Source organism: Zalophus californianus, chromosome 13 (assembly GCF_009762305.2).
Source record: "Zalophus californianus isolate mZalCal1 chromosome 13, mZalCal1.pri.v2, whole genome shotgun sequence".
Lineage (NCBI taxonomy): Eukaryota > Metazoa > Chordata > Mammalia > Carnivora > Otariidae > Zalophus > Zalophus californianus.
The window spans coordinates 1,116,719-1,130,961 of NC_045607.1; the positions used below are offsets into that span (position 1 = coordinate 1,116,719).

General features: G+C 67.3%; 1 protein-coding gene across 9 annotated transcripts; it reads right to left on the bottom strand.

The window, feature by feature from the left end:
* Window positions 1–413: 413 nt before the first annotated feature.
* Window positions 414–9,535, bottom strand: EGFL7 (EGF like domain multiple 7). 9 transcript variants are annotated; one of them, XM_027616010.2, is made up of 10 exons: window positions 9,364–9,532; window positions 7,741–7,831; window positions 4,091–4,212; window positions 3,714–3,830; window positions 2,762–2,877; window positions 2,501–2,596; window positions 2,196–2,360; window positions 1,425–1,489; window positions 776–938; window positions 414–668 (listed from the first exon to the last, which is right to left on the bottom strand). In XM_027616010.2, exons 3-10 carry the CDS (start codon window positions 4,168–4,170, stop codon window positions 646–648), a joined length of 825 nt encoding a protein of 274 aa, XP_027471811.2. In that variant the 5' UTR covers window positions 4,171–4,212; window positions 7,741–7,831; window positions 9,364–9,532; the 3' UTR covers window positions 414–645. The 9 variants fall into 9 exon arrangements, 7 of the variants coding, with proteins under 7 accessions (XP_027471811.2, XP_035579730.1, XP_035579729.1 ...); XM_035723837.1 differs by lacking the exon at window positions 2,196–2,360 and having other exon boundaries at window positions 4,091–4,156; window positions 9,364–9,535; XM_035723836.1 differs by lacking the exon at window positions 2,196–2,360 and having other exon boundaries at window positions 776–1,038; window positions 4,091–4,156; window positions 9,364–9,535.
* Between the last annotated feature and the right edge of the window lie 4,708 nt (window positions 9,536–14,243).

The following is a 14,243-nucleotide window of genomic DNA, read 5'->3' on the forward strand; positions in this document are numbered from 1 at the left end:
ACTCGGGGTGGGCAGGGCGGTACAGTGCTCAGGGCTGGCCTCGCCGCCTCCAGGGGCACTCCCTGCCCCCCGCAGTGCCCCGCTACGGGGCCAGGCCCGCAATCATCCTGCGGAACTGTTTTTCCAGGGGTGGGGATGTCCCCCGAACCGGGCGGCGGGCACGCTGGGGGTCAGATTTGCTCTCTGGCCGCTGGCTGGAGCTTATCACCGAGAGGCCAGGCTCGCCGTCACAGTAACCACCAGCTCTAGCCCCTTGTGGAGAGGGGGGACCAAGACCCCGTGTAGGAGGAGGGTCCAGTGTGGCTGGAGCCCCGCTCTGTGCCCCACAGCTGCCCCTCTGCCCTCCTGCCAGCCAGCAGGTGGCCCCCCATCAGCCTCAGGATGCCCCCCAGAATCCAGCAAGGACACAGCAGCGCCTGAACCTTCATTTTATTCTGACACGGAGCAGAGGTGCCCCCAACGAGCAAGACCCTCGTACCTCCCCTGAGCCACGGCCCCCCTCCCTGGTGCTGGCCGCGCTGGGGCTGGATCACACCTAGGGGGACCCCTCCTCCCGCCCCGCCTTGGCGCGAAGTCCCCCTCTGGCCCAACCTAGCGCAGTGGGCAAGGCTCCCGGGAGCCAGGGCCAGGGGCCCGGGCCGCCTGTTACAGCTCCTTTTCGCAGGAACCTGCGGACGGACAAAGGGCTGAGGTCAGAGGCCGCTGCTCCCCACCACCTTCCTTCCCCCCAGGTCCCAGGCTCCCGGGGAGCTCTGTGGGGGTGGGTGGCACTCACAGGACCCCAGCTGCTCCTCCAGGAGGGAGATCTGCTCACTCAGAGAGTCGATGCGGTCCAGCTGCTGGAGGGAGTGCGCCAGGAGGCTGCTGGGGTCCGGGAGCCCGTGCTCCAGGGCCCTCGAGGCCAGGCTATGCAGCGGGGCGAGTACCAGCTGCAGCTTCTGTGGGCAGAAGGGACCCTCTCTGTTCCACAAGGCTTTTAGGGAACCCTGTGGCCTGTAAGGGCTCTGCAGGGCCCTGGATGTCCACCAGAGGGAGCGTCTGTGCCAGGAGAGCGGGATGCATGGGCAGATGGACACCCGTGACCGGCCCGGCAGTGGTCCCCAAAGCCTGGGGTCCCGGGTCACAGGAGCTGGGGGGGGGGAACCAGAGCTTCCAAGGGGTCCTCAGGCCAACGGCCCCACAGAAAGGCCACAGGGACAAAGGTAGAGGTGGGCTGGACCTGGCCTCAGGCACTCTGCTGCCTGTGGGGGGGCACGGCCAAGCTTGGCCCTCCTGTCCTGAGGCCCCTGGGCCTGCTAGCCCTGCCTGGCCTGGGCTGTCAGTACCCAGGAGGCCTCCTGCCCGGGGCCACCGCCACAGAACCCCACAACCACCCTGAGGGTCTGAGCTACACCACAGGAGACGATGGAGGGGGCAGGCCTCACCTGCTCCAGCACGTCCACCCTTGACCGAAGTCTCTGCACTTCCTCCTCGACTGCGCTGTCCACGCCTGGGGAGATCCCAGCCCTGATCAGGCAGGCCCTGCTCCACACCCCACACCCCAGGCCGGCTTCTCCCCACGCAGAGGCCTCTCGGCCTCGGCCAAGGGCCGGGCACAGCCCTGGACACGGGGCTCAAGCCCCACCCCCATTCTAGGCAGCGAGGCTGGCCTGAGGTCTGGCAGGCGGCCTGGCCACGTCAGCATGCCCTGACCCGGCAGGTGCGCCCCGCCCCACCCCTCAGCGCCAGGGTCCCCGCGGTGCTGAGCCGTCCAAGCCGAGGTCCACGTCGTGCTCTTGGTGCCAGGCTGCCGACAGCGCATTATTACTCACGGTACGAGTTTGAAGTGTCACAGCGCGTACCAAAAGTAATAATGTCCCGTCGTCAGCGGAGGTGTGGCGTCTCCTGGCTGTGGGGGCAGGGACACGGAGAGGACCCCGGGGCGCGTCTTCCACTCTCCCGGCTGAGGTGAGCCCCCTCTCGGCAACCCCCCCCACAATGCCCCCAAGAAAGCAGCGCCCATCTCTCCCCTGGGGAAGATCACCACTTACGCCCAGGTTAGGGAGATGGCCTGCAGCCCAGGGCGGGAGGCCCCCAGCAGCCCCCACTGCGCCCAGCACAGATGTGCAGGCTGATGCCCACCCCCTCCCCAGGCCCTCCCTGGCCCTCCTCCCAGGCACAGCAGCAAGGATGGGGGGGGCATGTGGGAAGTTTACCTGTTGTGGGGTTCGGGGCTACCCTGGGGGCCCCTGTCTTGGGCAGGCAGAGCACACCATCTGCAGATGGGCTGTGCCCTTCCCAACACTGGCACCAGTAACTACCCGTAGTGTTGACGCAGTGCTGGGGACAGGTGCCCCCTCCAGCCCTGCACTCATCCACATCTGCAGAAAAAGCGGTGTCAGCTAGGGAGTGGCACCCACACTGAGCCCCCTCAACACCCGCCTGTTGGTGGACCACCCCCGACGCCCAGCGAGGGGTCCAGAGGACCCTTCCCCTCCGGGAGGACAGGAGGCAGCCTCACCTGTCTGGCAGGTGTCGCCCTGCCATCCTGCAGGGCAGTGACAGCGGCCTGGCTGGACACAGCTCCCTCCGTTCTGGCACGGTGGCTGGCATATTGCTGTTGAGGGGGAGGCCTGTCACAAACGGAGGGGGGTCCCCAGGGCCCCGCAGCGGGCAGCCGGGGAAGGGGTGCCATACGGCAAGGAGGCACTCCACTCAGGCGAAAGCCGCAGGGGCTCTGCCTGGGTCTGCGGGGCCCCGGGGAAGGCCCTGCACCTCTCACCTGCTCCACAGGCCCTGGGGAGCCCGCCGGTCCTCTTCCAGCCGGGGCAGCAGGCGTAGCGAGGCCTGGGGACGGCCGGCCCAGGGCTGCGGCGGTAGGCAGTCCTGTAGATGGTCCTGTGGGGTGGGTAGGGGCAGGGAGTCATCAGCAGTATTGGCCGGGCTCCCCAGTTCCTCACCCCACCTTCCCTCCCTGGGCACTGGGCCCCTGGACGCCGAGGGTGCTCCCTCCCAGCACTGCTCAAGCCATGGGCAGCCTCTGAGTTCTGGACGCCCGGCCCCTCCCCTGGGCAGGTGGGGAAGGGGGCGCTCACTAATGGGGCTTTACCCACCCCTTCCTGCCCTGCCGGCTTAGTGAAAGGGGCAGGCACCAGGGCCCCGCCCCTTGATGGGCCCCGCCCCTTGATGGGCCCCGCCCACACCGCCCCGACCTTCTTGGCCAGCAGGGGGACATCCCACAGGAAGGTCTTTGAAAACCCCACAGACAACAAAATCTCTTTCAGCCACATTTCCACAGCTGAGCACCGGAGGAGACCCGCGCGCTCCTGCTGGCGGTCAGCTGGGCGCCAGGGTGGCCTGGGAGTAGTCTCCACCGGTGACCCTCGGGGGCTGTCATGGGGAGAGGGGTGCCCCCCCCCCCCGGAGTTCAGAGGCAGGTTTGGGCGAGGCAGGGATCATCTCAAATGGATAAGAACTTGTAGCCAGCACCCCGAAAGCAGAGGGCAGCAGACAGGATGGGCGAGCCCCCCCAAAGATGAGAGCAGGACGGGATGACGTCTGAGTTACTACAGCGACACCCTGGGACCAAGACTGCCCGAGTCAAAACAGGCATCAGCCTCTGCCATCCGCTTGGACGTGGGCCCGGGCTTCCCACCTTGGGGTGCACAGCCCTCCTGGGGCTCAGGGCTGATGTGTGGCAGGTGGGGGTGCTGCAGGGGGCAGGGGGTGCTCACCGGTAGGTGCTGCAGGCTCGGTGCCCATCACAGGTGGTGAGGAAGGGCTGGTACACTCGCTGCACGAAAGACTCTGACTCGGGGCCCCTGGGAGCCCCGATGGCACACACCCTGCGGCTACAGAGGTGGGGGCACCGGCAGGTCAGTCCCACAGCTCCCAGCCCAGAGCCCAGACCCTTCCAGCCCTGGAGCCGAGGCAGCCAAGAATCTGGGGAAGGGGCTTCCCAGCGTCACCACAGGAAGGACCCTCAGCAAGAACCGCAAGGAAGAGCCATGCCCCCCCACCCCCAGTCCTGGGGGTTGCCCTGAGGGCTCCTGGCTGCCCACCCCCACCGCTGCAGCACCCAGAGGCCCAAGCCCCCCACGCTCTGACTCACCCAGGCCGGAAGACGTGCTCAGTGCCACCCACTGCCAGCACCAGGAACCACACCAGCAGCAGCTCCCTGGAGGTGAACATGGCCCGTGTCTGCAGGGGGGATGGCCTTCTCCTCAGGGGGGCCTGAAGCACAAGGCACCCCCATAAGCCCCTCTGCAGATCCCTCCTTGAGCCCATGCCTCTGGGGGAGCCCGGTCCCTGGCTCTGGGACACCTGCCCAGCTCAGCCGCTTTGCTAGGGCCCCCCACTGCAGCCTCGTGCCCGCAGGAGCCCCCAAGGGCCGTGGCAGCCGCCCCCTCCTCCCACCGCCCCAGCAAGGGAGGCCAGCCCTCTGCCCCGCACAAACAGCCTGGAACACCCCAGAAGGGCGAGGATGCAGCAGCTTGGTCTGGGTGAGCCTGAAGGCAGCCGCAGCTCCAGCAACGTTCACTTGGGCAGGTGGGGGCCCAGGGGGAGCCTCTGGACCAGTTCTCCCTCCCCTGGCTGGATTTAGTGCCCTCGTGTCGTGGCAGGGTGGTCCCCAGCCCAGTCTGCCGACCGGGTGGTAGTGGGCAGAGCTGGAACCTGGCCCAGCTGGCTCGGTCCTTCTGGCCTTCAGTGTCCTCATCTGCCAAATGGGGAGCCGGCCACGGGGGTGGCATGGGAGTCTATGAGGGGGTGCAGGTGCTCAGCACGAGGGGCCATGTGGTCCTTCTCAGAGTGGGGCAGAGCCTGCGTGGCAGGGGGTCCCTCCTACCCTGGGGTCTGACTGGTCTGCTCCAGGGCTCCCGGGACTGGGCTGGGGGCAGGGGCCTGGAGCAGCCCTCCCCACATGCCAGTGGAGCCAAATGCCATCCTGCTCGTCTGGGGATGGACGCCAGGGACCCGGGAGAGCATTCCTGGGATGTGGGAAAACCCAGCCCAGAATTAATGGTCTGCAACGCGCCGATGGGGCCTGTGCGGTGGGGGGAGGGGGAGGTGTCCACATGCGCGGCCAAGCATCTGGGGAGACGGGGCGCTCCAGGCACCGCACCCGGGGCCCCCAGGGGGCGGGGTTCCGCCCAGGTGGGCAGGCCCTGGCCCTGCAGGGCACCCAGCAGGAAGGACATGGAAGACGGTTGGACTTCCATGTCGCAGGAGGTAGAATCAGGGTAGGGTCGCCCCCTTCTCTGGGACTCGGTTTCCTCAAAGACACCAGTACGGTCTCAGAGGCCCCTCCTCCAGCTGACAGCTGGTCGCATCAAGAGTGACCCCCGCGAGCAGTTGCTGAGCCCTCAGGCCTGCCAAGCCCAACCCCAAGGGGAGTGATACCATGATGGGTGTGCACAGTCAGCTGGGAGTGGGGTCCTTGCTCTGGCCCACGGCCCCAGGTGAGGTGGAAGGCAGCTGGAGGAGAGTCCTTCCTGCACCCCCTGTTCACTGTGGTGGCCCAAGAAGGGAAGCCAAGGTGTTGGGACTTAGTTTGGGGGAAGGGTCATGTCCTGCGAGCCAGCTTGGGAAGAGGACCTCTGGGAGTGGACCCGGGGGGGTGCACACTATTAGGGGGCACTCCTGGGGATCTAGGCAAGAACTGAAGGGATGGGAACAGGTGACACTGGGGAGCAGACCCCGGGAAGGCAGAGGTGGCCCCAGGGCCCGGGGGGCTGGGCAGGAGCACATGTGCTTGCACTTGGTGCCCTGTGGGGGAGGCTCATCTCTTGCAGATGTAACTGTCCCCCCCACCCCCAGATATCCACCCCAGCACCACCCCTACTCATTGACAGAGGCTTCAAGCGGGATAATGCTTTAAGAGAGGAGAGACTCAGGATTGAAGTCAGGCTTTCTCCTGGGCCAGCGGAGGCCCATGGCGCTGCCCAGCCTGTGCTGGGCTGGCAGAGAGTCTCATTTCCCTTTGCAGCCCAGCTGGGGCGGGGGTGGCCGCCGCGCCGCAGGTCGATGAGCGGTGATGTCCCACCCTCCCCGAGGGGTCAGCAGGGGCCCAGCCCACCACCTCCTCTCCCACCTGCCCGCGCTGCATCCCCGCAGCGCCCGTCCCGGAGGGCTGGGTCCGCAGAAGGAGGGGCCTGACTCGCCGCAAAGCGGCGGCCGGGGGCTCCCCCCCTTCCACCGGGAGGGGTGCTCTGGACGTTAGGACCCTGGGAGGGCGGAAAGGCGGGGTGACAGGACATTGGGGAAGCGTCCTCTCCGCCGCCGGCCCCAAGCCTCCCCTCCCCCTGCACGCCGGATCTGTGGGGGGTGGGGGTGAGGATGGAGAGAGACACGGGGTCTGGGGCCTGCGAGGCCCTCAGCCAGGCCCTGGGGGACGCTCAGGGCCCGGAGCGGGTGAGGGGCTGCGGCGCCCCCGGCCCCGACCCCCCGCGCGGCCTGGCTCGTCGCCTGTTACCGGCAGGGGGCGCCCTTTCCGAAGGCCGCTGGGCCCATTCTCCGGACCCGGCGCAGGATCCGGGCAGGGCTGGGGGTCGTGTCCCCGCGCGGCAAATCCGGCGCCCCCGGCCCGCTCACCTCTCGGCTCCCCGCGGTCGCTCTGCGTCGCCCCCCAGCTCCGCGCGCGCCCAGGCCCCCGACCACCCCCGCCCCCCGCGCGCGGCGAGCAGACCCCGCCCTCGGCGCTCCCCGCGCCCCCCGGCCCGGCGCTCGCTCGCTCCCTCCGCACTCACCGCCCGAGCCGGGCGCGCACGCGCCGCCGCCGCCGCCGCCACCACGCCGAGGGGCCCCGGCCCCGCCCGCCGCCCCGCCCCGACCCCGCCCCCGGCCCGGCCCGCCCCGGGTGGGCTCTGAGTCCCCCCCCCCGCCCGCCCCCATTGCGCAGATGGGGACACTGAGGCCCGCGGCGGACGGCGCCCCGTGGGCAGGGCAGTCAGTCAGCCCGAGCCCAGGACTCCAGACGCGCGCCCGCCTGAGCGCGCCGCCCCTCCTGAGCCCTCTCCGGGGCCCCGCAGCAGGACGCCGCAGGACTGGGACGCGGGTCAGGTGCCCGGAGGCCGCGTGGGGAGCCCGCTCTCGCCGGGGGAAGGGGGGCGGGTCCTCGACCTCCCAGACTGAGCACCAAACCCTGCGGATGGCCATCACCACGGGGTGGCCAGCTCACTGGGCACCAGGGGCTCTAGCTGACCACTACCTTGCGGTCACCGTAGGGTGAACATCATGACCCCCAAGGCTCGGGCACCCCGTATTTACACGAGATCACACAGAGCTGTGACATGGCAGAGCCTGGCTGGATCCTAGGTGCGACCTCCCAACCAGTATGCCCGCTCAGGGACTCTGCGGGACTCCCACGGGGCACCCCCCTTCGTTCAGGACAGTCAGGACCGCCCCTGGGTGTCCCTTAGGCCCCCGGGGAGTCCCTCTAGCCCTGTGGTCACCACCGGGGACTCCTGGGCTCCATTTCTGCATTTGTCACCCGGGCTAAAGCAGCCCCTCGTGACAGCAGTGCCCACCAAGGGGGGTGGTGGGAACCAGGTGCAGGCACGCCCCACCCGGGACCTCTAGTATTATTTCGGTCACATCCACACCATGATTATCACGGCCCTCATCATGTGTGAGGTGCGGGGCCTGCCCCCCTCAGTGGAGCCTGGTCCCCGGTCACCTAAGTGCATGTGTGTGTAGGACATTTCCAGGCCCAGGCAGACCCCCTGCTCGTGCCGAGCATCTGAAGCTTGCTCTGGGACTCACCTGGAGAAGGGGGCTCTGTCATCCCCTGGACAGCGGTGGCCGCTGCTCTTCTGGCTGGCGGGGGCTCCCTGCACTTCTCTTGTGCTGGAGTCTGCAGGTCAGAGACGTAGTGTGGGTTAGCTTGCTGCCTTGGTCACCCTGATGTCCAGGGGCTGGGAAGGGGGCCAGGCTCCATGCCCCTGTGGGGGCCTCAGCCTGCGCGTGGCGTAACAGGCCTCCAGCCCCATGATGGCCGAAGCCAAATGGGTCTTTCCGTATTCTGCCTGTGGCCCACACCCTCAGCCTTGAGGGAGAGACACACCTGCTTGGGTCCAGGAGATGGGGATGGACAGGCTGCTGGGCATGATGCTGAAAGTCTGCAAAGCCCAGGGTGCTGGGTAAGGGTCCTTTTTGGGGGAAGGGGAAGGCTTCTTGCAGAGCCAGTAGCTGTGGGCTGTCAGGCTAGGGCCCACTTTGGGGCGTGGGAGCTAAAGGAAGGGAGGGGACCCAGATGGCTGGACAGAAGCCCCCAGAATGAGAGGGCCCTGGAAGTCCCCCGCGGATGGTCTGAGGGCAGCTGGGGTGGGCTGTGGCTGGGACACCTGCAGTCGTGAGAGCAGGGCCCTGCCACTGAAGGACTTCGGGTCCCCTGGCCCCCAAACCCGAGCGGGGCAGCCCTCACTCAGACTCACGCAGTGAAAGTCAAGAGCCAGTCCTAGGGGAGACCTTCCCCACTCAGACCCCTGCCCCCATCCTGTCCCTGACCCTTTGCGCCCTGCAGCCTGGCTGGGTCTCTGGTCCTCACTCTGCTGCTAACCCCGGGCTGAGGCCTCATGCTCTGCTTCTCCATCGGAGCCACGGGGCTTCCCCAGACAGACCGCTGCGGTGGCCGTGGGACCACAGGGGCGGCAGAAGCCGAAGAGGCCTCCACTTGGGCTGGGGGGCCTTTGGGGGGGGGGACTCGAGCACTCTGGGCGGGGGGGGGGGAGAGGGGGAGCAGGGGCTCTCCCAGGGTCTGAGGTGGGCTGTCCCTCTGCCTGAGGACCCCACTCATGCCCCCGAAGCCAGCCCAGCAGGAAGTGGGGGGCTCCCCTGGTCCCGTGTGCTGTGCGCCCAAGGAGCACGGCTCATCCTGGCTGCAGAGCTGGCTTTGGGCTTCCTCTGCGTGAAGCCCCCTCTGCCTCCCCTCCCAGACCCACGTTGGAGTGCTTGCCCACCCTTGGGGGATGGCCTGGGACCCCCGGCTCTGAGCGGAGAGCCCGGCCAACCTTAGGGGCCCCTCCAGGACGGCAGAGTCGGCCAGGAGGTTGTGTGGAGAGGAAGGCCACAGGCTGCATCCGGCTTCTCCTCCCAGGGGTCACAGCAGCTGCGGGGCCACCCAGGGCTGAGTGTCCCCGTCGGGCAGGCCAGAGTCGGTCTAGACTGGGCCATCCGCAACGGGTGCCCTTGGCCAAGGGGCCCGAGTGTCCTCCATGCAGTGGGAATGGCACCATTAGGGAGAAGAACGAGGTGGTGCCCAGAGAGCAGGGTGCAGAGCGGGCGCACCCAGGGGACATGTGCTGCGGTCCGAGGGTCGGTGGGAGCCAAGGGGGTGCCCACCCTGCTCGGCCCGCTCCCTGACCCCCAAGGCCACCCCTGCCATACCTGATACGGCCCGGGCCCGGGCTTGGCCACGGCCCCCATCGTGGCCTGCTCAGCCCAGAGGTGGATCCTCCCCGTCTCCGGCCACCCCAAGGCGCCTCCGGAGGCCGCCTGCCTCGCCTGACCACTGGAGCTTCCAGCTGGGCTGTGTGGGACAGCCGGCTCAGGGCAGGGAGGCTCCTCCCGGGGCGAGGAAGGGCGGCTTTTTATGCTCCATCCCGTGTAAATCAGGATTGGGATGGGCCCTTCCCGGCCGGACTTCCTGTGTGTGTTCCTCGCTGATAACAGGGAGCTGTCAGCGAACAAACAGGAGGCCCAGGGACGGGTGGGGGCCATCAGGGGGGTGGCCTGGCCGAGCTGTGGGCAGGGGTGGGGGAGCGGTGCCCTGGGATTTCAGAGTCTAACTCCAAAGCAGCCAGAGACCAGGCACAGGCCCGGCTGGCGACCCTGGGACCTACTGGTCTCAGCGTGTGACGGAGGACGTGGCACCCTGGGAAGCCACCTGCTGGGCCCCTTGGCCATGTTACTGGAGCTCCACAGGAGGGACTGTTTGTTCTGTGACCCTGGACTCTCCCCCATGGCCGGCACCTGCACCCCCAGATGTATATGCCCAGCGTGGGAATCTGGAGGGACCCCTGCCCTGGGAGGGGGCACCCAGCCAGAAGAGACCTGGGGATGGGCAAGATAGGCTAGTGGTCAGAGCACAGCCTGCCGCACGTGTCCCTGGGGCCCAGAGTGGCTCGGGAGGAAGGGGTGACAGGGAGGGGCGGTTGTCAGCGCAGAGACTAAGGCCTTCTCCACGAAGGGGCTACCCCAGGGGGGCGTTGAGCCCCCTGTTCCCGGAGGTGCCCCCGCAGGGCTTCTCTCCTGGGGGGCAGGCAGAGCGCGTCCTCAGGCCCTCTCTCCTCCCTCGGCCACCAGCAGGCTGAGGGGTGCCAGGGCTGGGGTGGGAGTTGGGGGGAGTGCAGGGACCTTTGGGTGGCCACAGGGGGTGCTTCCTTCATTTGGCCCCGTGGTTCACCCCCAGCCCCTGGACTGACTCCCGGTTTCCTCATTTAGGCAGTGCCGGGGACCCACAGGCTGGGCATCAGTAGCTGTGATCGTGGGTAGGTGGGGACCCAAGGGGAGCCGGGCAGCTGCTGGGGATGCAGCCGGACCACACAGCTGGCCAAGGGTCCCTGGTCAGGCAGGGCCACGCTAAACCATTGCTGGTCGTCCTGGGGGTTCGCGCCCTGCTCTGGGGTCAGCCCCTGCCCACCCACAGCTGGGAACACCCTCTGCTTGCCCTTACCTCCCTCCGGCCCCACCCAGCTCAGTGTCCTGGCCAAGAGGGTGGAAGGGGGAGCAGCTTGGAAAATCCCCCACGGGAATGCTGAGAGCAAGAAGGACCAGCCTCCTCCCCACCCCCACGGCTTGGGGGGGGGTTCTGCCGCGGGCACAGGGCTGGGGGGGCCTCGGGCACAGGAGCTCTGCCCCCTCTGCCCACCCCACCCAGACCCACACCCAGAGATGGGCTCCAAGCCCCTGCAGACATCGGGGCCAGCTGCAGCTAGCCTCTTTTGTGTACGGATGGGGAAACTGAGGCCCAGGAGAGGGAAGAGACTTGCCCCAGGTGAGCAGCGAGGCAGAGCAGGGCTGGAAGGGGTCAGGACCAAGACAGCTGCTTTCTTTTCTCAGAGAATGCCTACCTTCCCTGCCAGGGGGTGGGTTGACATGGGAGTAGCTAATGAGCCAAATATGTGCACGGTGAATGGCTCAGCGCCCCCTTTAAAGCTTGCGCATGTTAGGGAACTTTCTGGAAAGATGCCCCAGAGCACAGAGGCGAGAAGGAAGAAAGCCGGTCTCCCCGGTCCCTGGGTGCCAGCCAGGGTGGGGCGCCGGTTCCGCCTGCTGCCCAGCCCTGTGGGTCCCCCACGGATCTGCCCTGCCTCCAGCCCCTCCCCGAACTGAGATCAGAGAACCAATCCACAGAAAGCGGGCTTTGGCTCGGGGCGCCAGGCGAGCAGCTTCGCCTGACTTGTCACTTACACCCCGCGGGGCTCTCCACTCTCAGACCCCTGGAGCCTCAGGGCAGGTGCGGGAGGAGGGCTATAGGGTCCTGCCCTAAATGGGGGCTCAGCTCCTCAGGGTCTGCCTGGGGGCGGGGTACAGGTGGAGGACAGAGATGGAAGCTGACACCTTCTTGGACCCCAGGAGGTCCTGGGGGCCTTGAGAGGGGTGAGGCACGCTTTCTGCCCCACGGGCCCACCCTGGGGTGCTGGATGGGTGGAAGGGGGCTCCACCTGGGGCAGGCCGGGACCACCCTCCCTCCCACGAGAGGCAACGCCTCCTCCCACCCCCGATGGCCCCTGTTTAGGGTCCTGGAACACAGGGCCTGCCCGCGGGGAGTCATCTTCGGAAGGAGTCAGTGCTGCCTCTGACCTGGGCCTGCACCCCCTGAGGGCAGGGTGGGCCCGGCAGTCCGCTGTCCACACCTGGGCCGCTCAGAGACCTGGGCCTAGCACCTGGCCGGCTTCCGGCATGGCGTCCCAGGCTGGGGGAAACTGGTCCCAGCTTTGCTTTCTGTTGCTGGAAGCTCTGGGCCTCAGTTTCCCCATCCACCCCATGGTCAGTAGGGCTGGATGGTTGCAGCTGCCTCCCGGCCTGTCCGTGAACATTCTGAAGTTGATTGGAAAACGGTCTCGCTGCCTTACCTTCCCTGAGCGTGCTGGTCAGGCAGTGGGGTGCGGCAGAACTCCGCCAGGGCCTCTGTGGTCCTCCTGGGACCCTCTCGGGACCCCTCACCACTGACCTTTGGGTCTCTGCAGCCCCAGGAGAGGGTAGACCGGACCCCCAGCAGAGGCCAGCGTAGGCATGTCAGGCGGCTTGAGGCAGAGGGCACCGGGCGAGGAGGCCCGTGAGCTGGGCTGCAGGAAGGAGAGAGAAGAGCAATGAGCAGGGGAGAGATGGGGCTTCCTGTTTACCCCAGAGCAGCCGCAGGCCTCAGGATAGGGTGGCTCTGTCGGCCACGGCTGGGTCCGGCTTCTCGCCAGATGTGCTGAGCCTTCACCAAGGGATGTGCCTGGCCCAGTGACCTGTCCCCAGTGGGGGCTGCGTACCCCTGGGCCAGGTCAGCTGTCTACACCTGAGTCGGGGGGGTCCCAAAGGGAACCAGAGGTTTTATAGGGAGCCTGGGGTCTTCACTGCTGGCTGCCCCCTGCTCGGCGTGCCTCCTGGAAGTGCCCCGTGCCAGTCGCTGTGCACGGCACTCACGAAATTACCTTCAGATAATGCAACTGAGACCCACAGGGGAACGTGCTCGTCCAGGGTCAGCCAGTGGGAAATGGGAGCCCTGGATGGGGAGCCCAGGGGGGCCCGAGCAGCGGGAGAGCCTTGGGGGATGCCTGGTCCCTTCTCCTGGCTGCCTCCCGTGCCCCACTGGCTGGGGACTGTCCATGCAGTCGTGACAACCTTCCTGCTGCAGGTCCGCCGCTGCTCAGGCCGGAGGCCCAGGACACTACCTTTGCCCCGTCTTTGGGTCCCCATGGGCTTGGCCTCCAGAACAGGGTCCCTCCTGCTGCTGTGCCATTCCGGTCTGGGCCACCATGCTTCCTGACCCAGGGGCCTCCTCCTCAGCCTGCGGGGCACCCCTGACCGCACCCCAGTTCTTTGTGAAGGGCGACTTTGGGTCGTGTGACTTCCCTCCCTAAGCACAACTGAGGGCTTCCCACGGCACTGGGGACCAAGTCTGAGCCCTCACACTTGTGGCCCGACCCCCCTCCCTGAGCACCAGCTCCATGCAGCCCAGACGGACCGCATTTGCCTCACTCACACGGGGACAGAGCTGGGCCCTAGCAGGGGTGCCAAGGGCTGGGACAGGCCCGCCACCACCCTGCCCAGACGGGCGCCCGCCCAGAGGCGGCTTGCCTGTGTGCACTGCCGTGGAGATGTGCGTGGGGGTGAGCGTGCATGGGAAACTGGCGCCCTGCAGGAGATGCCCCCGTCCCAGCCCAGGCGCCCTGGCCTCCACTCCCACAGTTCTCAGTACATGGTGTTGCACGGTGCCCCCGTGTGTCTGGCCTCTCCCACTCCATGGCGTGTCTGTGGACGCTCGGTGCTGCTGTGTGGTTGGTGGCGGCCGCCTGCTCGTCCCCTGGGCAGCCTGTGTTCACGGGGAGAGCAGAGCCGCGCGCACACTGCTGGCTTTGGCTGTTACCAGCCATGTTGCTGTGAACATTCTTGTGCCGGCCTTTTGGCATTTCTCCTGGGGGCCTATATCTGGGCCTGCCTCTGGGAGAATTGCTGGTCCCAGGAGACTCATGACACCGGGGTCACCCCCCGAGTGCTGGGGGGTTCTGGGTGCCTCGCCCCCTTGTTGGCACTTGCTACTTGCCTAGGGTCTGATTTTGGCCATTCTGATGACTTTCAGGGGTATCGCTGTATTGTTCTTTCTTTAATGGAGGGAGAAAGACTCATTTTATAGACGAGATAGCTGGGTGGGGTGAGAGCCAGTCACGGGGCACGTGGGGGTCCCAAGGGCGCCAAGCTCCGGGCTTCGGCTTGGCTGAGCAGCCTGCTAGCTGCAGGCACGGTGAACGTCCCAGGGCACTGAGTCTGGGCAGTGGAGAGAGAGGGGGCCACCCACTGGGGAGTCAGCTTAGGGGGACCCCTGGGTCACTTCTGCTATGAGTGTGCAGTGTGTCCCAGCTACCAGGAGCCTCCATGAAGCATTCACCTCCTCTGTGCTGGGGCTGTTGGCCAGGTTGGGGTCAAGGTGGGCACTGGATCCTGCTTGGAAGCTCCCAGGGTGGGCATTTGTGGTCAGGCCAACCCTGGCACCCCCCCCCCCCACCGACCTGCCCAGCGCTGTGGCCGGGCCCTGGAGGGTCACCTTTGGGGTCCCT

Excerpts from the sequence above, each read along its gene's own strand:
- EGFL7 (XM_035723836.1), bottom strand. The coding sequence starts at position 9,402 with ATGGGGGCCGTGGCCAAGCCCGGGCCCGGGCCGTATCAG. Across the intron at positions 3,831-4,090 it reads GAGCACGTCTTCCGGCCTGG|CCGCAGGGTGTGTGCCATCG; the intron begins GTGAGTCAGAGC and ends CCACCTCTGTAG. Across the intron at positions 1,039-1,424 it reads GGGTGGACGTGCTGGAGCAG|ACGCTCCCTCTGGTGGACAT; the intron begins GTGAGGCCTGCC and ends CTCCTGGCACAG.